Source organism: Phodopus roborovskii, unplaced genomic scaffold (genome assembly GCF_943737965.1).
Source record: "Phodopus roborovskii unplaced genomic scaffold, PHOROB, whole genome shotgun sequence".
NCBI classification, from domain to species: domain Eukaryota; kingdom Metazoa; phylum Chordata; class Mammalia; order Rodentia; family Cricetidae; genus Phodopus; species Phodopus roborovskii.
Window position 1 is genome coordinate 43,717,381 of NW_026126407.1, and position 25,539 is coordinate 43,742,919.

General features: G+C 42.7%; 1 protein-coding gene across 1 annotated transcript in view; it reads left to right on the forward strand.

Annotated features, from left to right (window-relative positions):
- Nucleotides 1-15,300: 15,300 nt before the first annotated feature.
- Nucleotides 15,301-25,539, forward strand: part of Dock2 (dedicator of cytokinesis 2) — a 391,208-nt gene continuing 380,969 nt past the window's right edge. The window contains exon 1 of the mRNA XM_051180962.1: nt 15,301-15,423. Within this exon, the coding sequence (XP_051036919.1) occupies nt 15,381-15,423 (43 nt within the window). The 5' untranslated portion in view covers nt 15,301-15,380. The remainder of the gene's footprint in view (nt 15,424-25,539) is intronic.

The window sequence follows — 25,539 nt, forward strand, 5'->3', positions numbered from 1 at the left end:
GTACTAATATATCATTTATTATGGAAAGAAAAAAATGCAATCAAAACTGGACTAGAATTAGTGTTGGGTTGCTAGAGAGGGCACGGAGAAAGCGGTAAGCAAAAGAAGCATGAAAGGGGGTGATCGTGGCAAAGATGTGGGAGTTTTTATTAAATGTAGACTGAAAAAAGGAGGGTTAGAGATCTGTAGTTAGATAACAGAGTAATATCTCAGGAATCCGAGCTGCAGAGGCCAGCCTTTGCTTTGGGGGGGGGGGGGAGTGTATGTATGGAAAAGGAAATAAGAGGGGGAAACAAACTCCCTCGCTATTATTACTGAAAAAGTGAACTTCTCTGATCTTGATGCCAGTGAGGCAAAATTTAAAATCTAGTATAAATGAAGAAGTTGGTGGCTGGGGGATGACTCTTTGGGTAACAACATTAGTGCAAACCTGAAGAACTGAATTTAGTTTCCCAACATCTGTGTAAAAAGCTGGATATCGGCATACACATATTGGTAACCCAACCACTTTAAGGGAGCAAGGACCACTCTGACTTGCTGGCCAGCCAGCTTATCCAAAATAGTGAGCTCCACACAATCAGCAAGAGACCTTCTTTCAGAGGAATAAAATGAAGACTGACAGGGAAGAACACCCAATGAACTCTGGCCTTTGTATACACATAGGCATGCACACACCCACATACACACCACACACACATAAAAGAGAAGGTAGCTGTTTAGGTCAAATGTTATAACTCTGATTTATTCCATCTGTAATGGACCACCACTAGAAACCTAGAACACAGATGGCAAATGAATTATGTTTTGTCCTCTAAGTGAAATGTGGATGGGAGGGAGTTAATGTGTCTTGTTGTGTGCTACACATCTTAAGTGTGATGTAGAGGAAAAACTTTTCATCTAACATGGTCCCACTGGACCTTTTTTCTCTCCACCTACCAGGTCCCTGCATCTGTTTATGAAATAATCACTCTGAGACTTAATATCAATTACAATTGTTTGGCTAATGGCTTAGGCTTCTTACTGGCTAGTTTTCTCTTAAAATATTAACCCATCTCTATTAATCTGTGTATCACCACATGATTGTAGCTTACCCTGGCATCTCACTTCCCTGGCGACTACTTGTAGTCTCCTTGACTCCACTTTCTTTCACTCTATGTCTTTGTTTGGATTGCCCACCTACCTAAATTTTGCCTATCCATTAGCAGACAGAAGCAGCTTTATTTATCAACCAATAAGAGAAACACATAGTCACAGCATATAGTACGACGTCCTATATCAGTGTGACATGACTTAACCTAATGATGAAGGCTGAACATCTTATACTACACTCAATCCAACTTCCACAGGAAATATTAGACATGGGCAACTTTCACTGGGCATGGTGTTTAGGTATTACCTTATTTTCTGTGTTCTGGGGCATCTAATTTAATTTTACTTTATGTATGGGTATTTTATATATATGTATGTCTGTGAAGGGCCAGGGGAGACCAGAGGAGGATGTCAGATCCCCTTGGAACTGAGGTTAAAGATGGTTGTGAGCTACCTACCATGTGGGTCTTGGGAACTGAACCTGGGTTCTCTGGAAGCACAGCAAGTGTTCTTAACTACAGAACTCTCTCTCCAGCCTCAATAACTTAATTTTTATGACGTAAAATATAGATCCAAAGTTGTCTACGAACAGTATTATTTAAAAGGGACTTGGCTCTTATCCCTACTTCCTCCTTTCTCTCACAGAGATCCATGTTTGATTCGATTTTTATGACCCCCTCCCTCTAAAGGATATGGGTAAACACTCACCCCCTTTCTTAGATAAAAATACCACCCCAGTGGCATCTGAGAAAAGTGCTAGATAGGGTCACTGTTTTTCTTTTGATACAACTATTGCCTATAACACACAAACACAAGACTCAGCACCCACGTGGAGTTTATTGAGAGAGGGGAAACAAAGGGGGGTAGCTGGTGGTGAAAGCAGGGGAGAAAGATAGAAAAAGAGAGAGAGAAAGAGCAAGAGAGAGGCATGCTTGGCGCGCTTGCCTTGCTTTAAAAGGGAAACTTGCACATGCATAATTGAGCCCCCTGGCAGCCAGGTAAAGCTTGAGCAGCCAGGTAAGTCATGACCTAGAGGAGACATGGACATGAGCATCCCGCCCATCATCAAGGGGCGGGGTCAGCAGACTGCTGGTTCCCAACAGTCACAGATCCAAAAGTCAATTTGTCCTGCACAATCAGTCAGTTAGCTGGCAAGGACCTGTCAAAAAACAGAACCTGCCTTACTGGGACTCAGGAAAGTGATGGAGGGCTTTGCAGCAGCAGATAAACCAGGAAGCAACCAGTCAGATCATTGTTGGCACTTAAAGAAACCCTGGGGAGTCACCTCTAGTGCTGTATGTAAAAATAAAACAACATACACCAAGCACTGAATCAAGGAAGAAATCACTAGAGAAGTGCTTTAAAGAAGAATTTAAAAACACTTTAAGATGAATGGAAGCTAAAACAACAAAACTAAGAAATACAGCAAATCTAAAGTGCTCAATGGGAAATTATCAGCAATAAATACCTGCATTTAGAAGGAAAGATTTTGAGCTGGAAAAAGAGCTCAGTGGTTTAGGGCAGGTGAGGACCAGGGTTCAATTTCCACTACCCACACAGCAGCTCAACCATCTATAATTCCTGTTCCAGGGGATCGGACACCCCCTGCTGGCCTCTGCAGGCATACACATAGTGTACACAAAGGCAAAATATCCATATACATAAAATGATTCTTTAAAAGAAGGTCTCAAATCAACAACGTGGCTTTACACATTGAGGAGCTAGGAAAAGAAACCCAAACTCAAACTAGAGAAGGAAGAAAATAAAAGAACAAAGATAGCTATTCTAAAGACAGAAGAATGGGAGCTGGAGAGATGGCTCAGCAGTCAAGAGCACTTGTTCTTGTGGAGGAACCTGGTTCAACTCCCAGCACCCAGATGACAGTCCACAACGGCCAGTAGTAATTCCAGTTCCAGGAGATCTGCTGTGGGCACCCAGACATGCATGTGCCATATGTACTCACATGTAGGTACTCACACATATATATATATATACCAAAATCAAGTGAATCTCTAAAAAGCAATAAAGTGGTAGAACATATGCAACAAAAGTTCCATTCTTGGAAAAGCTCAAAAAAAGTGACTAACTTATTAGACCAACGTAAGAAAAAAATGATCAAAATTTCTAAGAATAGGGATTGTCTTAGTTAGGATTGCTATTGCTGTGCTCAAACACCATGACCAAAGCAAGCTGGGGAGGAAAGGGTTTATTTGGCTTCCACTTCCATATCTCTGTTCATCATCACAGGAAGTCAGGACAGGAACTCAAACAGGGCAGGAACCTGGAGGCAGGAGCTGATGCAGAGCTCATGGAAGGGTGCCCCCTCCTGGCTTGTTCCCCATGGCTTGCTCAGGCTGGTTTCTTATAGACTTCAGGACACCAGCCCAGGGATGACCCCCACTCATAATGGACTGGGTCCTCCCCCATCAATCACTAATTAAGAAAATGCCCTACAGGCTTGCCTATAGCCTACAGCCTATAGCTTGATCTAATGAAGGCACTATTTCAATGGAGACTCCTTCCTCTCAAATGATTTTAGCTTATGTCAAGTTTACATAAAACTATCCAACATAAGAACAAAAGCAAAGATGTTAGTACTACTTTTTTAAGTGTGAACACTTATCATACAAATATAGTACTGAAGTGTTAAATCACTGAAACTAAACTACCAAACTTTAGAATTAGAAAACCAGAGTATAGTATAAGATTAACAGAGATTGCTACAATAATCTTGAAATTTCTAATTGGGCATTGTGGTGCAGTTTTATAATCTGAGCACTTGAGAGACAGAAGTAGACAGATCTCATGAGTTCAAGGCCAGACTGGTCTACACAGGACAGTCAGAAGTATGTGTCTATGTGAGAAACCTCATCTTAACCTTGTCTAGAAAAACAAAAAACAACAACAAAAAAGAGAAACCTCATCTCAAAAAAAAAAAAAAAAAATCTAGACATTTCCATGACCACTTGGCTTCACCATGGAACTACCAAATATTGTAAAAGGAGCTAACACTGATCTTTTTCAATATTTCCCCTAAAGTAGAAGAGTTGTCAATTCCTTATTCTTTGAGGTATTACATCAGAAGAAAACCATTGAACATTCAGAAGAAATGTGGTTAGAAAAAAAATCTCCAAATACAGTTCAACAGTATGCAAGAGGATACACAATGGTCAAGAGGATTTGTCCCAGGTATTGAATATTGGGTTGACATATGGGAAACAATGCAATGCACATGGAAAGATATTCCATGTGCCTGATAGGAATGCTCCTGTCTTAATCTGTCAGGCTGCTGCTGTGTAACAAATTATATTAGATAGTTTAAAATCACTTTATTACCCCTCAGATCTGTATGCTGAGAAACTAAAGATTAAAGGTCCAGTTGAACCTGTATCATGAAGGCCTAGTTTCTGGTTTGATGACCACCACTATTTACATGGGAGAAAGAGTGGGTGAGAGAGAGAGAGAGAGAGAGAGAGAGAGAGAGAGATCACGCTCGTGTTTCTTCATGGTCACTAGTTCCATCCAGGAAGGCTCCATCTTCATGATCAAATTAACTTCTGAAGGTCCCACTTCCTAATGCCATTGCATTGGATATTAGGATTTCAACAAAGAAATGGGGGGGGGGGGGCTCATTCAGTCTATAGGTCTACCCAAGTGATCTGCAGTATCAGAGAAGTATTCATCAGAATCCTAATAACATTTTCTTCCTGGAAACAAAGAAAGAGAGAGACAGTGGGGGGGGGGGGAAAGAAAGGAAGGAAAGAAAGAAGAAAGGAAGGGAGGGAGGAAGAAACCATGTTGAAAGTTTTCTGTGGACTAGCAAGGCATTTCCTCAAGAGCAAAAAGTGTTTTAATCCATGTGAAACAGAGGACCAAGAACCCAGAGGACCCTGAACCTCAGAATGTCTCAACCCTCCACCACTGTCAGCAAAAGCTATTGAAGACTGTATTTTGATGCATGGACAGAGGAGGGCACCCTTTAACAGGGAGCCTTGTAAATAATGCCCTAGGTTTTTATGATATAAATGGGCAAAAATAACTAAAGTCATTATTACAGGGAGGAAATTAAAACAAGCCCATTGCAGCTGCTCAACTCCTTCCCTCCCTAAGCCCCCACAAAGCCACACAGAGGAGAGAGAGCCTATCTGCAGGACAAACCCCAAACTGGGGGAAAGTAATCTATGGGCATGTAAAGGTCCATGTTGAACATCCTTAATGTGAAAGTTTGAAACCCCAAATAAATATTCCAAACTTTAAAACTTTTGAATGTTGACAGTGCAACAAGTAGACAAATCTACACCTGGTGTCAGGCAGCACAATCCAAGTATACTGAAAATATTGTATAGTGTTGACCAGAAATTGTGTATATATGAAATACAAATGTATTTTCTGTTTAGATTTGGGACCCATGTGATGCCTGTCAAAGACTTTATTTTTAAAACTAACAATCTCATTTTGTCTATATCAGTGTATCAACATGAAAACAATCAGTAACATTTCTCATTTCAAGCATTTTTAGAGATAATCTGTAGTAAATGTTTAAATTTAATCCTTAGAATCTAAAGCCTAAAGATCAAATAGGCTACAAAGGCGAAGCCTGACAGCAATTTTCTCCCAAACAACATACACGGGAAGGTATTACTGACATGCAAAAAAGATAGATTTTGATCTTGTTTTAGCTAATTTTATTTTAGATGTCTGGCTGTGGTTTGACACCTCTATGCATAAATCCATTTTGTGAACAATTCTACTGACACCATCTCTGAAATAATGTCTTTGACTATTGCAATCTACCACATTGGTCCAATGCATAATCCCTGGATGCTAAAACACCTTTAAGTGGCCTTATCACATCAACTCTTGAGCTATGAAGCAAATTTTCCAACTGTAAAAACACTGCTTCTTATCTGTTATTTCACTCTTTGAGTTTCCCATAGTCCAAAAATGTTAAAGAGAAAATTTCAGAACTCTACCCTACCTAGGTTTCAGTGTGCTGTTGGGTGTAGCAGTGATGAGATCGTGTATCACTTCACTGTCCCGTGTGAGGTGTATGTTGTCCTTCTGTCTACCCGTGAGTCACTCAGTAGCTATCTTGATAGTGTTATGATGCTGCGCTTGTGCTTAGGCAACCCTTATTTTACTTACTAAGGGTCCCAGGGTGCACCAGAGTAACTTAATAGAGGTTCCAAGGCTTGGGAAGCCAGAAAGACCCTGATCCTCTGTTTCAAGACTAGAGGGAACACAGGAAAAAAACAGCACATGGGCTCAGCTTCTGAAGTTCATCTGGGGGTCTCACATCAGGAAAAGAAGTAGGGAGCTATTGCAGATTTAAGAAAGGAAGGAAGGAAGGATGGAAGGAAGGAAGAAAATGATTCTGTCCCTGCAGATAGTAGAGTTTTCAAATTTTCTATTTAATATTTTTGGACCATGGGTAACTCAAAGTAAGAAGCACTAATCTTATAATTGGGAAATACACTTCATAGCTCAAGAGTAGATGTGATAAGAGCAGCTGAAGGAGTCTCAGTATCCAGGGCCTGCAGATTACGGATTGGACCAAGGTGGTGGGATGCAATAGTCAAATGAAGGCATATTTCAGAGATGGTGTCAGTAAAATGTTCCTCAATCTTCCAGTGACATTTGCCACTGCTCTCCATCCAGAGACCATGTGAAACATGCCAACCGTAGGCAAAGTCGGATTTATTGCTGGTGAGTGCACACTACAGAGAGGCCTAGGTGTCTCAGAAGCTTGTTAAAGGGGGCTTCATGATAGGTTTTGGCTTAATTTTAATTTAAGAAAGCAAGGCAGGGCTCTGCAGTTAAGATCAGCTGCTGCTCTTCCAGAGAACCTGACATTCGTTCCCAAGCACACACACAGGTGGCTAACACTGCCTATAACTCTGGCTCCAGAGCATCCAATGCCCTCCTTTGGCTCCTGTGAGTACCCACACACATGGCATTTGTCCATATAGACATATATATATAAAGAATTTGGTGGCTCACAACCATCCCCAACTCCTGTTCCAGGAGATCTTATGCCCTCTTCTGAATTCCTTGGACACCAGACACACACATGGTACACATACATGCATGCGGCACACACACACACACACACACACACACACACACACACGAGAGAGAGAGAGAGAGAGTGTGTGTGTGTGTGTGTGTAAAAGCAGCAACAATAATAATAATATTAAGTCTTTAAAAACAAAACATGCAATCTTGGGAATATTTTAAAAATCTAGTCCTCGTGGAAGACTACTAGAATGAGGTTAAAATTAAACTTGACTTTGTAACCCTATCTGGTCTGTAACTCACTCTGTAGACCAGGCTGGCCTTGAACTCACAGAACTCTACCTGCCTCTGCCTTCTGAGTGCTGAGATTAAAGGCAGGCATGTGCCACCACTATGTGAGTTGAACTAGATTTTTAAAAAGTCAGCATTTATCATGTTCTCCATGACAGGGTGATGTTTGGTAATTCTTACACCTACAGTAATTACCCTAGGTCTTGGTTTGTTTTGAAAAAGTGAGAAAGTTTCCTGTTTAACAGAACAGTGAGCATAGCGGTCCGGCTCCCCCAGGATCTGCAAAGACTGTAAGTCATTCTTACTGCCCAGTGCCCACAGTGAAACTTGAGTTACCTTGTGGCCTTCAAGACCCTACACAATCTGGCTTCTGCACTGTTTCCAACCTACTTCCACTACAACGTCACATTCCTGTAACACTGGCTCCTGCCTTTTCCCATCCTTGAATCCACTCAGCTTGATCTACCATTAGAACCCTTATATTTGTGGCACACCTCAACACTCACTCACTTGCTAGGTGTCACCCCCACTTCTAACAGGACACCTGTCTATCATATCTCTGCTATGCTTTCCTTATCCTTACTGAACATGTGTTGCTTTCCTGCCTCTCTGTGATGCTGTAAGATCCAATGAGAACAGGGCTCTCACTGTTCCCTAAGATACATCTGCAGTGCTGTATGTAACTGGCTTTTCACAAGATGGATTCTCAATAAATGTGGAGCAAAGGGACTCATCCTTGGAGGAGCTGGTGAAGATCCAAAAAAGTCAACAGTTACAGTGTAGCGTGCAGACAGATGGGTGTGCTGGGCCTCTTGAGGAAGAGACAGGCCCACACTGGGAGGATTCCCGCCAGAACACGAAAACTTGCTTGGGAGTTTTACTGTCTTTCTGTACAGCATACAACTTCTCTGGTGTGATTCCTCCAGGTTCAAGGCATGTTTGGCTCTAGACATTTGTTTTTCCCAAGAATACCTTGCTGCTAAAGGAGGGTGTCTGGTGACCATAAACAGGAAGAGTGGAGCTGGGAGAAGGCAGTCCAACTGACAGCCCACATCTTGTTTCCTATTAGTGCTGCCAGCCAGTCCATTGTAGAGCCCTGGCCACAGCCACCACACTAAAGCCTCAATTATCTTAACCTAACTAATCAATTAATCACATCAACCTGGAATTTTAAACGGTTTCAGAAAGGAGTTAGGTAGGAGGCGATCAAGAAAACAACTGTATCTTCTGTCAATCAGAATGCCCATTTGCACTTAACATCCTTGAGGTCAAAGCTGGGTTATGCCTGCTATGTCAAACTCCAGGCCCCTTATCCACATGTACAAAGTAAAGAGGCCTACACCCCCTCTCCCCCGGTGGGGTTTTCCAAGTTAGGGAGGCATGAATTAAAAGGAGATTCATCCATGATTTGGGAGTGGAAAGGAGTAACCCAAATATTTTACCTACTTTGTGACTATTTATAGAACCTTCTTTAAACCCGCCACAAAGAACTCACTATGCTGTCATCTCACTTAGCGGTATCTCACTCCAATCGGTCTTTGGAATATTTGCTTTGTTAAATAAACTTCAGCTTAAATTGTGTCTCTGCACCACATCCTTTCCTTCTAGAAGACAAGGACCAGAAATACCCCAGAACAAGATGACCTGAGTGAGTAGGCATCTCACCCAAAATGAATCCTTCCTGATGGACAGAAAACATTGGTCTCCCTCATTCCCAGTACCTCTGACAGAGGTCAAGAGTCCTTGTCTCACTCAGAGACAAGGTATGAACCTCAAGTTAGTGCAGCAAACTGTGTTCATGATGGCAGCTCAAGAAGTGCTCTGTCTGCTTTGGATTATGCTTAATATAATGCTCTCAGTTCCAACCAGTTTTTACTGCAGACTCAAACTACTCTGAGATTCCATCTCAACCAGAATGTCCACCAGAAAGAAAACAAATGATAAGGACTAGAGAGGATTCCAGAAAGAGGAACTGTCATTCACTGTTGGTGGGAGTGTAAACTGGTGTAATCATTATGGAAATGAGTGTGGAGTTGCTCAAAAAAACTAAAAATAGTACTACCATATGACCCAGATATATGACTTCTGGGCATGTACTCAAGGGACTCTACATCCTACCACATCCTACATTGCAGACCCATGTTTTTTTTTTCCTTTTTTTAAAGATTTATTTATTGTGTTTACAATGCTCTGTTTACATGTCTACTTCAACACCAGAAGAGGGCACCAGACCCAATTACAGATGGCTGTGAGCCACCATGTGGTTGCTGGGAATTGAACTCAGGACCTTTGGAAGAGTAACCAGTGCTCTTAACCTCTGAGCCATCTCTCCAGCCCCCACAGACCCATGTTTATTGCTGCTCTGTTTACAATAGCAAGGAAATGGGATCATGTTAGACGTTTATCACCAGATGAATAGATAATGAAGACGTGAAACACACATTATGTAATTTCATTGAGACATAAGGAAATGGAGATTTTTAAACAATTATTCATTGTTAAAATTTGTAAATTTAAATGTGAGTAAATGTGGGTAAAAACCTAGAAAGTAGACAGAAGCTTGTGACAGAAGAAAAAATAACTTTAAGGGGGAGAGGTGGGCAGGATTAGGAATCAAAGAAGTGGGGAGTTTAGGTTGTGGTAAAATACAGTGGGGGAAGTGGAGGAACTGAAGGGAGGGAGAGACATGCGTTTTGGGGCGGGGTGGTGGGGAAACTACCCAAACTCCATGTATCTGAAAATTCCACAAGCAAACTTCGGAAGCTAATTAAAAATAGAATAATAAAGGGTAAAGAAATATTCTTCCAACTTAAACCTACTTCTAAACCTCCTCTCCACGTGTTACTGTGTGCACTCTTTCCCATCATACATCTTAGACATCCTCCCAGTCTCTCTCATTTCCCCACTTTTGACAGAACAAGTACCAGTAGTGTTTTGTAACGTGTACGGTTTTTCTGCCTGCCACCGCTGGTCTTGTCCCGCCGCCACGCCACCAGCCCCAAATAATACGCAGAGACTCTGTATTTGATACTATGCTGTTGGCCCGGTTACTTGTTTCTTATCGACTAGCTCTGCCTTAATTATTAACCCATTTCTGCTGATCTATGTATTTTTCTTACCGGGGAGCCGGCGGCATACTGCTTTCTTCAGACTCCCCATCTTGGCTCCTCCTTACTACTTCCTATTTCCTCCTTGTCTCCTAGACCCTCCTATCTTCCTTTCCTATTGGCCAACAGTGCTTTATTATTAACCAGTATGAGAAACATATACAGAATGACATCTCCCATCAGTGTTTCGCTGTGTTGACCTTAAATAAAGCCGTTGTTTACATGTGAGAATCAGGACCAGATGAGATGAGGACTTAGTTCTGGGGAAAAAGGAGAGTACTGTGCCTGAGACAAACCGGAGTATGTGGTCTCTGAATGATGGATGCTAACCTGATCTCTGATTCCTACACAAGGCAGACTCCACAGTTATTTAGAAACCAGAAATGCCAAATTTGGATGAACCCCCCCCCACTAAAAAGTATTAACTCCTCCATTAAAAAAAATGAAACCCCTCCACTAAAAGATATTAACCACTCAGAACCAAATATAACTGTTTAAAGAGGACATCCTTCAGTTTGGCCTTGAGCTGCTAGTGTTGAAATTTGTTCAGCATAAATGTCTCTAGGGGAGGGTTTTGTTGCTGCCAGTCATACACAGATAATGGTGATGTTGCCACACACAAAATGAACCCCAGAAATTTTGCTGAAAGAGCAAGCCCAACCTCCAGATGGACTGGGAGAAGTGAGTAGTTCTTGAGCATGGCTGTCACAGGTACTATGGGGGGAGGGGGGATTTAAGGAGATAGGAAGGGCCCACCAGAACTCTTCCTGAAACAGGTCACTCTGGAGAAGAAGGGGGATTCTTTCTGGAGGAAGAGTAGAATACACATGCTATAGCCCTTTGTGGCATGTTTAAGAGTCTTCAGAGAGTACTGTCTGGTCACTAGTTCAAGGTATTTGGCATAGGGAAGGAGTAGGTAACAAATGGCAGAGGAGACAGGAAGTAAAGCATAGAGGGGAGCTAGAAACATGGCCTGTGTGCATGTTTGGTGTTCTTGAAAAATATGTTCTGATGGATATGGAAGATGCATTGTGAGCTGTTCATTGGGACCTTGACAACTTAGTCTATAACTGAGATAGAGCCCATTGCTAGACCTATGGCATGCTCATTAGCAATAAGTTTTAAAAATGCATTTAAGGGCTGGAGAAATGGCTCACCGATTAAGACAGTGGTTCTCAACCTGTGGTTTGCAACCCTTTGGAGGGTGGAATGACCCTTTCACAGGGATCACTTAAGACAACAAGAAAATACAGGATTTACACTATGAATTAACAGCAAAATTAGAGTTATGAAGTAGCAACAAAAAAATTTTATGGTTAGAGTCATCACAATATGAGGGACTGAATAAAAGGGTTGCAACATTAGAAAAGTTGAGAACTACTGGATTAAAAGCACTAGCTTCTCTTCTAGAGGACCCAAGTTCGGTTTCCAGCAATCACATGGCAGCCACAACCACTGTAACCCCAGTTACAAGGCAACTGATGCCTTCTCCTGGTTCCCACAGGCATTGTACACATGTGTACAGATATACATGAGGCAATATACCTATGCACATAAAGTAAACTTTGAAAAAGAATAGCAGTTAATGCTATAAAGTAACTCGTAGGTAAGCAGGAAAGGTTTCAACCCTTGGTCTTCTCCAACCCCTCCTCATATATTGGCTTCTAGATATTGACTGTTACTGTAAGATAGAATTATATGCTTACCATTAAGTAAGTACTTTCACCCTGAATTTGCCTGCAAAGACTAAAATATTTAATATCTGGACTATTTCAGAAAATGTTTGCCAGGCACATTCACTGGGCCTTAAAGGAGATAATTTTCCATGATCTAGGTGGGCCTGAAAGACTCGCGGAGGGCGTGGACCCTCATGCCCGACTCAGGAAAGGCACCCCCCCCAAAACACTCACAAGAAGCGGTCTTGATGCAAAAGCATGAGGTCAAAAGTGCACTGGGGTCCACAGCCATACTCCACGTGGAATAGAGGACTGGGAACCCTGAGTACAGGGTTCAGACCGCTTTTATAGGGTTACAACAAAGCCAGCACATCACAAACCAATCATCTCATAGCATCCAGAGGATACCAATCAATTTGAACTATCCAAGTCTGCGCTTAGCCCAGGAAGTCCGCTTTTGCTAGGGCTTCTGGGTAGTGTGGCACAGCTCATTTCCTGTTCTCATTCCCTAACAGGTGCTGTTGGTAAACCGCCCTGTCCTAAACAGTCAAGCATGACCTTTTGCCTACTCACTGCTAGGGGGCAGAGTCTAGGGAGAATTAGGCTAAATTTTTCCATCCTTACAGGCCTGATCCAATCAGAACACAGGCTTTAAGGGCAAGGCTGGGGGTTCTTGACAAAGAAGAAATTGCCTTTCTTAGTTTCTGCTTGTGTTTTTAGCCTGCCCAATAGAGTTGGATGTATCTTTCAGTTCCTGAAAGCCAATGGGCGATATCAAGGGAATAATGTAAGTACATTATAAGAGAAAGGAAGCTTCCACAATCTGTACTACAGATGAATATATATATATACATATATTTATTTGTGCATATATATGTGTATATGTGTGTGAGAGAGAGGATAGAGAGCGCGCGTTTTGTGGTGGTTGTTTGAATGAGAATTGCCCCCATAGGTTCATACATGAGAATGCTTGGTCCCCAGTTTGTGGAACTGTTTGGGAAGGATAAGGAGGTATGCCACTAATCTTTGAGACTTCAAAAGCCCATGCTAGTCTGAGTTAGCTCTCCTGCCTTATGCTTGTGGATCAGATGTAAGTGCTTAGCTATTGCTCCAGTCCTTTCTGCTTGCTTGCTTCCATGCTCCCTGACAAAGTGATCATGGACTCTACTACCCTCTTGAACCGCGAGCCCTAAATAAAGTGCTTGCTTTATTGTCGGAAACTGTCTTTATGGGGCTGCAATCAGGACCTGCTGAGTGGCCCCAAGTTTGTACCTGAGTGGGGGGAGGGGTGTGGATGAGGAAAAGAAGTTCATACCTGAGTGGGAGTGTGTCGATGAGGGAACGGCTAGCTATAGGCAATAAAGATAAAACAGAGACACAGAATAAAAGTCAGGAGGGCAGATCAGTCCATACTGGAATGCCACAAGTTTATTTTTCACCGCTCTTATATACCTTAACCAAAAAGGGGAACATGGTATCATGTATACAAAACAAACAGACTTTTCTTCCTTACTTATTCTTAGGGATCAGTACCCACACCTTCACTTCAACTTCTTGCTCCCTAGCCTTGAGGATCAGGAGTAGCCACATCTCAGATTCAGGCCTGTTGTTGTTTAAAATAAAACAGCCAAACATCCTACTGTAGCCACACCTTTGACCTTTAGGTCTTATGACTTGCTGAGGACAGTTTTGAACTCTCTGTCCTTGTGCCAAGATGGAGTGCAGCCATCTCTATGGGCACCGACACTTTATAAGTTGCCTTGATCATGGCATCTTATCACAGCAAAACAAACAAACAAAAAACCCCCAAAACAAAAAAGTTACTAACACTTACTAAGATATGAGTATTAATCTCTCTCTATTTCTCTCTATCTCTCTCTCTTCCTCTCTCTTTCTCTTTGTCTGTTTTTCTGTCTCCTGGCCTTGACCTATTCTCAAGATTTGGCCAGGTTGACAAGGGGCTGTGGTATTTTAGCCACTCCTTTCTCTATCTCCCAGGCAGCTGCATGTAATTCTGCCACAGGTGTACACAGTCTCATAGTCTGAGAGGTGATATAGTATGTAGTATGAGGTAGATTGAGCTGAGACTACCTATGCAGCTATAGGAAGGTGGTCCTTCATGCTGGGTAACACATCTTAGTAATGTGGCTGTTTTGGGGGTCATCCATGCTTCTGTAAGTAACCCCTCACTGTACTCTTATTGCTAACCTAGACTTGAGTCTTTGCTATGGTCTGCCTTTAATACCCTATCTGGCATGAATAGAGGTTCACATATTACTAGGAAAGATTCTCATAACAGATGCACTGTGCTGTCAGAAAAACTGAAAAGTCAATTAAAATGAAAAAAAATTGGTATTTTGGGTTAGCTATCTGTCAGTGGTGAGATTGCCTAGTCTTCCCTAGTGTCTCTGGAGTAGAGCAGAAAGGAGTTACGGGAAATGATAATAAGGAAAGAAAATTCAAGAAGACTTAGGCCACCATTATCATATCCCTGGAGATATTTTCCCTTTCAGATAGAGTGTATTCCAAGACCAAAGTTCAGATTTTGAGGGGAAATGTCTGTCTGAGCCACCTTCAGTATGTCTTTCCCAGTTTGCTCTTGCTGGTGATGAGGGTGTCCTTGACCTCCTGGCACCATTAGCCTATGGTGTGCCTGAGTAGTGTTAGAGGGGAGTCTCCTAAGCGTTCATCAGATTCTCCCTAGAGTTCATGGTACAGAAAAGATGCTAGCTAACTAAGGTGACTTCTCCGTCTCTAGTGTGTCACCCACTGTAACAATGGTCTTCTCTAATGCCCACGAAAAGCGTTGAGGAGGAAGCACTCATCTCCCGTCTTCCAGATGAAAAACCAAATCACGGAGAAATGAAGATCAGCTTGCGAAGCTCATGCTTAGTTTCAGAAGTCAGGGCAACTCTGCATTTGTATCCTGGGTTGGTTTTAAGTACCTGTCTGGCTTGTAGGAAGAGACAAATTGAGAGTGGGCTCCAAGTTTTGCGGGCAGCCTTCTAGCCCTTGGCAAAATTGTGTGCCTCCACTGGAGTTCTTGAAGGGGGAGGAGGCAGTGGGAACCCAGAGGAGGGGAAGGCGGACCTTGAGAGAGAGTTTAAAAAGAGGAAGGAAGTGGGGGCCCTGCAAGGAGCCTAGCCACCCCAGTCAGCTTCTCCACTAGCGAACAAGAGGTTCTCAAGGCTCCGGTCTAGCCATGGCCCCCTGGCGCAAAACTGACAAGGAGCGGCACGGTGTGGGTAGGTGTGGGCACTGGGTCGCAGCGTGGAGGAGGGCAGGTGGCTGGAGGGCCTTATGGAGGTAGATGTGATGGGACCTCCAGCATGGTTGAGGGCAGGACATGCCGTTCGAACTTATGGTCTGGGACGCCGTGCTTTTCTCTGGCTGCTGCAGAGCCGTTGGGTTAAAGTGGAAAATGGGGGCAGAGAAAGTGTATGTATCTTTGTCTTCAGCCTCTCCCAAGCCCTCATACATCCTCAAGATGAGGTGTTGTTGACCTTTGATATTCAGCCCCGTGTGCCAGGCTTTGCTTTGCATTGCATAGAGTGCGCTCCATCTCTCTCTCCATCTGCCCATCTTGAAGCCACCATAGCTCCCTTTACCCATCTCCAAAGCCACACCATGGGCTGGTTTGCTCTGCCTGTTTCTCTGAGTCAGGTAACCCCCTGATCTGCTCCAACATCCCAGACATCCAGTTTGGAGCAGGGCTGAAGCCAATGGGTCCTTTGCTAGCCCTGGAGAACTTTTGAGAGAATGGTTCCTGTCAGATTATCTGAGGATTGCCGGAGAAAAGAGCCTCCCTCATCAGCTTCAGCCATCTAACCTCCCAGAGGCCTCTGCTTCAAATTGGGGGCGGAAGTGGTGGCTGGGGGGAAGGGTGGTGTCAGGTACTGTGACTCTTAATAAGTGGCACCGGTGATGCAATCCTCCCAAACTCTAAGTGCAAATTTAAGGGCCACTTAGGGGATTTCCACACTGCCAGATCAAAGACCCCACCCAACAAAGGACAACTGGACAAGTCAGACCTAAGGCAACTCAGAAGTAGGATGATAGATGCAGGTGTGTGTGTGTGTGTGTGTGTGTGTGTGTGTGTGTGTGTGTGTGTGTGTTCCTGGGCCACAAGTTGAGAATGGCTACTTTGGGGGTGCTCAGATCTATTCATCCACAGACAAGCATTTGGCACTTGGAAGCAATTTAAGATGAAAGGTCCCTTCCAGACAAGTCATATCTGCAAAGGGTCTCATGTTCTCCATCTATAAAATGGGAAGTTTGAACTAGACTCAATAAAGATCCCTTTAAAACTTCAAAGCTTCTCCAACCCCACCCTTTCTAGCTGAGGGTACTATTCTGCTAGCATTCTACACATGAACAGAGAGACTATGGAATGGGCAGGAGAGATGTGGGTAGACACAGTCCCTTGTGTCCTTGGGAATGAAAGCTGACCAGGAGAAGCATGTCTTAGCATCTGCAGTGGTTTAGTGCAAGGTAAACAGAAGCCACACCTAGATTATATTCTTGTTTTTTCATTCTACATCTAGATAGAAACACTTTCCTATTTCATAGTGTTCCATTGTGAGGGCACCGGAGGAAGACAAAAAGCTAGAATTGCAAGAAGGGTTTAGATATCTGGGCTATCTGTAGATGCTCTTCCTCTCGATTCATTCTCAGAATGGATGTCCTTAGCTGTCCTTCCTGCAGCCTCATTGGAAGGGTGCTGATGTCTTTTGCTGAAGCCTCTTCATCACCAGAACCAGGCGTCTAGTGGACAGCAGGCAATCTCCACAAACTTATCTCCCTTTCCTGCTTCAGCCTTGGCATGGGACTCCATCAGAGCTCTAGAGAAGGCCTGGGGTGGAAGTGGAGTAGCCTCTTCCCAGGCAAGGCAGCATGCTTACAAAATAAGAAAGGCACAGCCTCTGCCTTGAGGAGTTTGAAGAAGGTTAGAAGTCTGGGTTGTGAAGTCAGACCTGAGTTCAAATCTACACTTGTTTATTCATCTATAATGAGGGGAAGATGATGATGAATGGTGCAGGTCTGATGGGATTGTTCTGGGCTCTACCTGGAGTGATAATGGTAAAGCATCTGGTAATACTCTTGGTGAAGATCAAGGGACTTCCCTTATGATGAGCAGCCGCGGACACTGAATGATGGTTCCAATACCAAATTCAGAACAGTTACTCCTCGTAAGATGGTAGTGGTTTACGTTTGAAAGGCTCATTCTCATCTTTGGCTTTAGAACATGTGCATAAGAGAGGGTATTAGTATTCCCATTTTATAGGTGAAGACCCCAAGTTCACATAACTTAGTGGCAATGAAGCTAGCTTTTAAATTGCACTGCCCTCAAGACTTTAGGCTTTAATTACTGTAAGCATTCTTTACTTTATCACAGGGGCCCTTGAAGGGGGATGTCATGGATAAAAGCAGAAAGCCTTATGCATGGCAATTGGATCAAGCAAGAAGTTTGATTTGACTTTAGTAGATGTTTGTAGAGAAAAGGCCTGGAAGAGGAGGTTGCTTATAGTTAGAGAATGAGGGGCTTTCGAGTCTTGACTTCCTTCTGTGATTCTTGAACTTTTGAGTGGGAGTGTCTCATGTAAGAAGCCAATAAAAGCAGCTGAGAGATGAACAGGGATTGAACATAGACTGGCAGGGCAATGGGTATTAATTCTGTGTTTCTAACTGCCTAATTAGTTAGTCTAACCCACATGCAATTGAAATTAGCATGGCTTTTGGCATTTGCAATCTTAATCCTCTCTGTGTGAGACTCTGGTCAGTGATGATTTGTTCTTGGAAGAGGTATATGAAGGGATGGAGGGAGGAGGAAGATGGGGCAAATGGTGTCATTGGGCTTAAGTCTGACTATGGATGAAAGTGAACCTCTGAAATAGTGGATTGATTGAGGTACATGCTGCTCGCTACATCCTTAGAACATTGACTCCAAGGTGGACTTGATTGAATTACACTCATTTCCCATTAGTTTCTCTCATGCATTTACCAGCCACAGTTTGCTGCCCTTGGAAGCCTCCACCCAGAGATGCTGTGAGAAGAGATGTAGATCAATCCATTATGTCTTCCATGCTGCTTCCTTGAAGTGTACCCTCTGCCTCTCGAACCAGGCTGCCAGGAGAAGCTCCAGCCATTGGGTCCTCTCTGCAGCCGTCAAGAAAGATAAAGGAATATGGAAGGCATGCCCTATTCCTTTAAGAACACTTATCTGAAGGGATACTTGGCATTTCCTCTTATAGCCCATAGGCTAAAACCTAATCACGTGACCAAACTTGCAAGAAGAATTGGGAAATGTAGTCTATATTAGAGTCAGTCAGGTCAGACATTAATAGTAATGTCACCCCCCCCAATAGAAAAAAAAAACAAGCAAGGAAGACATTGTAGATAAAATAGGTATTGTAGATAAAATAGTGACTTCCATGACAAGACTCATTTTCTCATGTTTCTGGAAGCTGAGAGCCCAAGATCAACCTGCCAGGAAGGTGGGTCTTCTATGGCCTCTAGTTGATTGGCAGCGGGCCATTCACTGCCTTTTTCCATGGTTGCCCCTCTTTGCATCCACACCTTTGTTGTCTCTTATATCCTTGTAAGAATACTAGTCAGAACGGGTTAGGGCCCAACACTGAAGGGGCTGTACTTTATTTACATCTTAAGAGTGCTTGCTACAGATATGGTTCTATTCCAAAATAGTAGGGACTAAGACTTTAGTCTTTAAGTTTTAAGGAGACATAGCTGTAATGTTCGGTTTTTCCGCCCGCCGCCGCTGGTCTTGTCCTGCTGCTGCGCCAGCCCCAAATAACACACTGAGACTCTGTATTTGATACAATACTGTTGGCCCGGTTACTTGTTTCTTATCGGCTAGCTCTGCCTTAATTATTAACCCATTTCTGCTGATCTATGTATTTCTCTTACCGGGGAGCCGGCGGCATACTGCTTTCTTCAGACTCTCCATCTTGGCTCCTCCTTACTACTTCCTATTTCCTCCTTGTCTCCTAGTCCCTCCTATCTTCCTTTCCTATTGGCCAACAGTGCTTTATTATTAACCAGTATGAGAAACGTATATACATAATGGCATCTCCCATCATCTCCTCTTTTCTGTTTAAATAAAAAGAAGGGTTTTAACCTTAACATAGCAAAATATATTATACAACAGTTAACAAGTAAGAATCACACTTAACAGTATTTAGTCCATTAACATTTAGCAAGATTTGAAGAAAATATTCCATCATCTATTCTATCTTTGTGTGTCTAAAGTCTAAGTAACTTATCTTTAATCCTAACTAATGAAAACTATAACCATAACCATCTGTCTTCAACTCCTTCAAAGACCACAGAAGGAAAATATATAAGCTCTAGAAATGACAGAGACAACTCACTGCGTGGTCACCCGAAGTTCTTTTGTAATCTTCCATCTTAAGCCCATAGGCCATAGTGTGTCTGGCAGACTCTTCAGCAATGCAGGAAACTGTCTTCTTGTATTCGCAGTTTGTCAGTCACTTTTCTCTGTGTCCTGCATACTGTCTCGCAGACTCTTCCATGAAGCAGGAACTCTGTAGCAATGTCCATCTTGAATCAGCAGTCACTTTTCTGTGGGTCCTGCATGTCCAGTATATACAGCATAAAGTCAAACAGTCCAGACAAGAGCAGTATCTTGTCCAAATGGCTAGTCTTGCCATATTGGAAGCAAACTTCATAATGCATTTCTTCGATGTCCATCTTCCTTTCTGGTGCGGGTGGTATTACCAGGAGCAATTATGTCTCATTGTCAAGTAAAACCCTAAATCATTTTAAATGCCATATTCTGTAGGTCTTTGAAAGATTTGAAGAATGCCTATCCATCTCAAATATATGTCTGTATATCTAGAAATACTAACTAACTTAACTATAAGTTCTAACTATCATAGGTAACTATCTATAATCTGTACTACATTATACATTACATTTCTAACTGAGCTCAATAAACACAATACCTAAACAAGAGGAGAAATATACATATCACCTTATTGACCTTAAATTGTATCAATAAATGAAAATCCATTCCAAAACAAACTATGCATATCTATATCATAATTCCCTTTTTACCTTTAAAAAGAACTGGCTGTGATCATTAACCATTTATAAGCAAATCCATTTAAATGAAAACAAACATTTATAAACGATATTTGGGAATTTGGGCGTCGTTCTTTCCAAACTACTTCCTGCTGATAGGGGGCGCTGTCATGGGGAACCTAAGAAGATGTAGAAATCCTGGCTGTAGTCTGCGAGGCTGCTTTGTCCAGCTGTTTTGAATGTAGGATCACCAGCGACTGTTTCAGGGGGCCTGGCTTGCTCAAACCACATTAGTCTGCAAGGAATCCACAGCTTTTCATTTTCTGTGGAAACAAAAATAGAAATCCTTTTCCCCAGTAACTTCTCCTTGAACTTAAATGTTGGAGTCAAAGCATTTTTAAAATATATAAATTGAATTAATCCAGCAGCATTTCCTTTATCAATTGTTGTTATTTTCTCAGTAGTCAAAGAATGCAGAGACAACACAATAGCATACAGTAACCAGATTCTCTCTGAGCTTTTCATCTTTATGTGGCTTTATTATTACTCTGTTTCTTTTACTTTTTATTTTTTGAGACAGGGTTTCTCTGTGTAACTCTTATCTGTCCTGGAATTCACTCTGCATACCAGGTTTACTTTGCAAATCACAGAGATCTGCTTGCCTCTGTCTCTTGAGTGCTGGGATTAAAGGCGTGTGCTACAACACCCAGTTCCTCTTTGTCTCTTTAAAACCATTTTTTTTTTTTTTTTTTTGTCTACGTATATTTTAAAACACACGGTAAACCTTTAGAGGTTTTTCTTAATATGAATCTGTCTTTACTGTAAATCTTCATCTTCGTCTGGCCACAAGTCTTTTATTTGGTAAACAACAACATTGCTAAAATGAAAGTCATAGCTGTGTCAGCCGCGGTTTACCAAAGATGGTGGCGGGTACTTTTACCGCCAGCACGGAAAGTTGTGCTCACCATCTTGGTCTGCGCTGCCACCCAGAAAGCATGCTGCCGGCTTGGAGATGTGGTCACTGCCATTGCCATCTCTCATACACACCAATAAATTGTTAGCAGAGTTATTTAAAAGCTGTGCGGTTTTTTGCCGTTTATGCTGAGTCAGGAACCTTCCCTTAAAGGAGCCGCGCGAATATCTGCTTGTCTCTAGCAAGTCAGAGTCCAACCGAGAAATATGCTGTTACCAAGAAACCTTGCTTGTCTCTGTTCTTTTGTTTGTAAAACCCTTTCTTAAGCTTTTGTTAAAATTTAAGTGTAAGTTCTTATTAGCCACGTTGGGCGCCATTTGTAAGAGTATGGTTTTTCCGCCCGCCGCCGCTGGTCTTGTCCTGCTGCTGCGCCAGCCCCAAATAACACACTGAGACTCTGTATTTGATACAATACTGTTGGCCCGGTTACTTGTTTCTTATCGGCTAGCTCTGCCTTAATTATTAACCCATTTCTGCTGATCTATGTATTTCTCTTACCGGGGAGCCGGCGGCATACTGCTTTCTTCAGACTCTCCATCTTGGCTCCTCCTTACTACTTCCTATTTCCTCCTTGTCTCCTAGTCCCTCCTATCTTCCTTTCCTATTGGCCAACAGTGCTTTATTATTAACCAGTATGAGAAACGTATATACATAATGGCATCTCCCATCACATAGCTAAGTGCATAACATGGTCTCTGCCATGGCAGCCAGGGACTATAAGTGAGACCCCGAGGCAGGAATCTTAAGATTGAGAGCTAGGATAGAAAAAAAAAATATGTCTGCTCTGAAGTGGCCCCTTAGGCACATTTGTACTTTGTATAGAGCCTCACTTATGCTTATAGGGTGGGGAAGAAAATTTCCATTTGCTCCATTTCTGGGCTAGTGCCCTGTAAATTATACAAAGGACAGATTAATGAGAGGAAAATGAGCAGAAGGTGATTCGCTTGCTTATCTTCTAATTCAGGTAGCAGAGGGAAAGAGCAGCTCATGGTGGCTTCAAACATGCCCTTATAGTACAGCTCAACAGGGGGGAGGATGCCCTTGTAGCACAGCTCAACAGGGAAGAGGATGCCCTTATAGCACAGCTCAACAGGGAAGAGGATGCCCTTATAGCACAGCTCAACAGGGGGGAGGAGTCTCAGAGAAGTGCGAGATAAAAGGAATGGGTATGGGCTTCCAGTGAAGGCTGACTCAGGATAGGTACTCTGTGAAGGCCAATTTGGAGCCAACTTTCTATGGTTTTCATGGCCACAAAAGGCCTCTGTGGGTGAGGGTTGTTGTTTTGTTGTTTTGTTTTTTTTTAAGACAGGGTTTCTCTGTATTGCTTTGGAGGTTGTCCTGGAACTCTCTCTGTAGACCAGGCTGGCCTTGAACTCACAGAGATCCGACTTCTTCTGCCTTCCGAGTGCTGGGATTAAAGGCATGAGCCACCAATGCCCGTCTGTGTGCCAGAATTTATGGCTGTCCTGCTTTTAGAACTGCCTGATTTTTATCAGATAAAAGATGGTCCTCCAAAGCTTCTCTTCCCAGCTCCCACTTTCTTCCAGCTTTTCATAACCAAACCAAACACTCCCTACAAGTGAGTGTTTGTTCTTACACCTTGTCTTCAGCTTGGGTTTGAATCCCTGCTGAGGGGTGAAGAATGATCTTCCTTGAGCCTCTTTTGCAGGAGCTGGTGATGGCTGGCATTTGGGGGTATTTCTTGGCTTGCCAGCACATTCCCTCCATCTTCACTGGGCCTTCCTCCTGTGTCAGTATATCTCCACCTTTTCTTTCTAATGAGAACACTGAGCCAGTCCTATTGGAATAGAGGAAACCCCAGTGACCTATTTTAACTTGATTACTTCGAGAAAGACCATATAGTAACATGAATTCACATTCTAGGATGCCGGGGATTAGAACACTAAAGTCACTCTGTTTCAAAGGGCAGGAACAAGTATCTCAGTAGGCAGAATGTGGAAGGGTTCCGTCTACTTCCTAGTTTGGAGGTGTGGAGACACTTGTAGCCCAAAACCTTGCAGAAAGTTTTTGGAGCCAGGGCTCTTATTATAAAGGACAATATTCATTCAAATAGTTCATTTTAGATATTGTGGTATGTGGGCAAGTGATGCATTTCAAGAGAATCACCTAGAAATTCAGGAAGTATGAACAGTCAGGCTTCCCAAAGGTCATGAAGTTGGGAAGTCCTGAAAACTTATGGCACCTCTCCTGACTTCCCAGCCTCTCTAAATACTGTGTTCCCTCCCTCTGATTCCGTCACTCTTCCCTAATTTTGATATTCTCTAACACCCCACCATGACCCCTGCCTCGAATCTGTATGACTGTGTTCTGGCATCCACTGAGTCTTCTCTGTCCCAAGAAGGGAAATCCTGAATGGTGGCCTGTTTCATCCTTTCAAAATGACAACCCGAAAAACAGGCCATGATTCTGAGAGGAAGCAAGGAGATCGGTACATGGGGGATTGGAGAGGAAAGGGGAAGGGAAAATAATGTAATTATATTTTAATTTAAAAATATATGAAAGAAAAACAAATCTTATACTAGCACAAGAAATGTTTATTGTCTTAAATATCATGCTTAGGAACTCCAAGCATTTATTTGGAAGTCTGTATTTACAGAAACAATATCCCTTTCACATGATCAGTCAAAACAGCAAAATAATCCAATTGCTTCTTAATAAATATTTGGGTTTTGATTTTTTAAAAGGCCACTCAAGTCACTGTCAACCTAAGAACAGACTGCACTCTATTGAGGGTGTTGTCCCTCCCTGGTTCAATTTGCAATGGCTATAGTCAGGCCACATGTCTTGTTACTCTTCTAGCTAGAGGTCTGTGGAGGGGAGAATGGTTTCTTCATAGGAAGCAAGCATGTATCATGTTTCAATAACAGCTAGAGTGAACACTCCTTCAGAAGAACCAGTTCTACTGCTCTAGTTGTCAAGGCAACTAGACAACTTATTTACTCAGTTTCTCACTTACCAGTTCATTCTTCATTTTTTTTTCTATATTTTATTTGCCATTTCCCAAGTCCCAGGCATCATGTTAGTCACTGAGGCTACTAGAATTATCCCTAAGTGGCCCCTGCCCTTTAGGAGCTTATAGTCTGGTACTGAAGACAAAGGAATATTGTGGGTCAGTCAACAAGCATACAGTTAGAAATTGTGCCTCGTCCTGTTGAAATAAATGAATACTTGTCCATGGGCGAGTTTATTGTGGAGAAGAGTTTAACATGGATCATCTGAGCAGATCTCTTTGCAGTGGGAATAGAATTCTAAAGAGATGCTTGGGGGTATCTCAGAGAAAGAGGCTGGCTGTTTCTTGGGACTGGTTCCCAAATATTCATCTAAAATGACAGAAACACTTGCATTGAAAAAACGCAGTTCTTTCCCAATGCTAATTCTTTGGTGCCTGGCCTCCTCCTTTGTGATGTTCCAGAAACTTGGGGTCATTTAGACACCATTTGGATTGTCTGATTAGTCTATGTAGGGAGATTGCCCTTCTATCTTGGTATATTGGAGCCTCATGAGCCAATATCCAGCTTGGCTCTGACCATCGTATCTAGCTCTGAAGGAGCTTTGGTGAAAGGTGCATTTTCTGCTTTCTCCTGAATCCAGCATCCTCACAGTGTTGCTGTATTTTGAGACAGGAAGTGCAGTGTCATAGTGTTCTGCTCATTTCTGGATGTCTGAATTTGCTGCTGCTTGTAAAGCTTACAGGTCTTTAATCATCAATCATCATGCATAGGCACCACAGTCTGTATTTTGCAGCATATATTGAGCAAATGTGGGATGATGTTCTTTGTTGTTGTCATCCAACTCTAGAGGAACCTGTGCAGAGACACCTCAAATGTTCCCTCTAAGAGGCACTTGTTCCCTTCCTCCCTGCTGTAATTGGTGTGAATTGAGCAGCAGTCAGGCTGAGTCAGTGAGCAACCGAAGACATACTGTATTTTATTCTCAGAGAAGTACATCCTTTGTCTCCTTGCCCCAACAAGGATGCTGCTGGTTTCTGTACTGTTTTAAATTTACAATGGCAGAAACTGGGCCTGGAAGAGTGGGATCTGACTGACATATGGATGGATACTGTTGCAGATTTCTCTCCAGCAACTTCTTAAAGAATTCAGAATTCTGACAACACATGGTTCAAGGGCTACACTATGGCAAAGAGAGACCAGGTTCTTGCTGTATCATAACATGGCAGAGGGTGACATGTGGTGGGACAGACCCTGAGATCAGCTGCTGCAGAGTGACAGACAACACTGGTTCCAGCTAAATAAGAAGTTTTGCCTGGTGTCTATTGCCTTTCTGTTGCTCTGAAGAGACACTATGA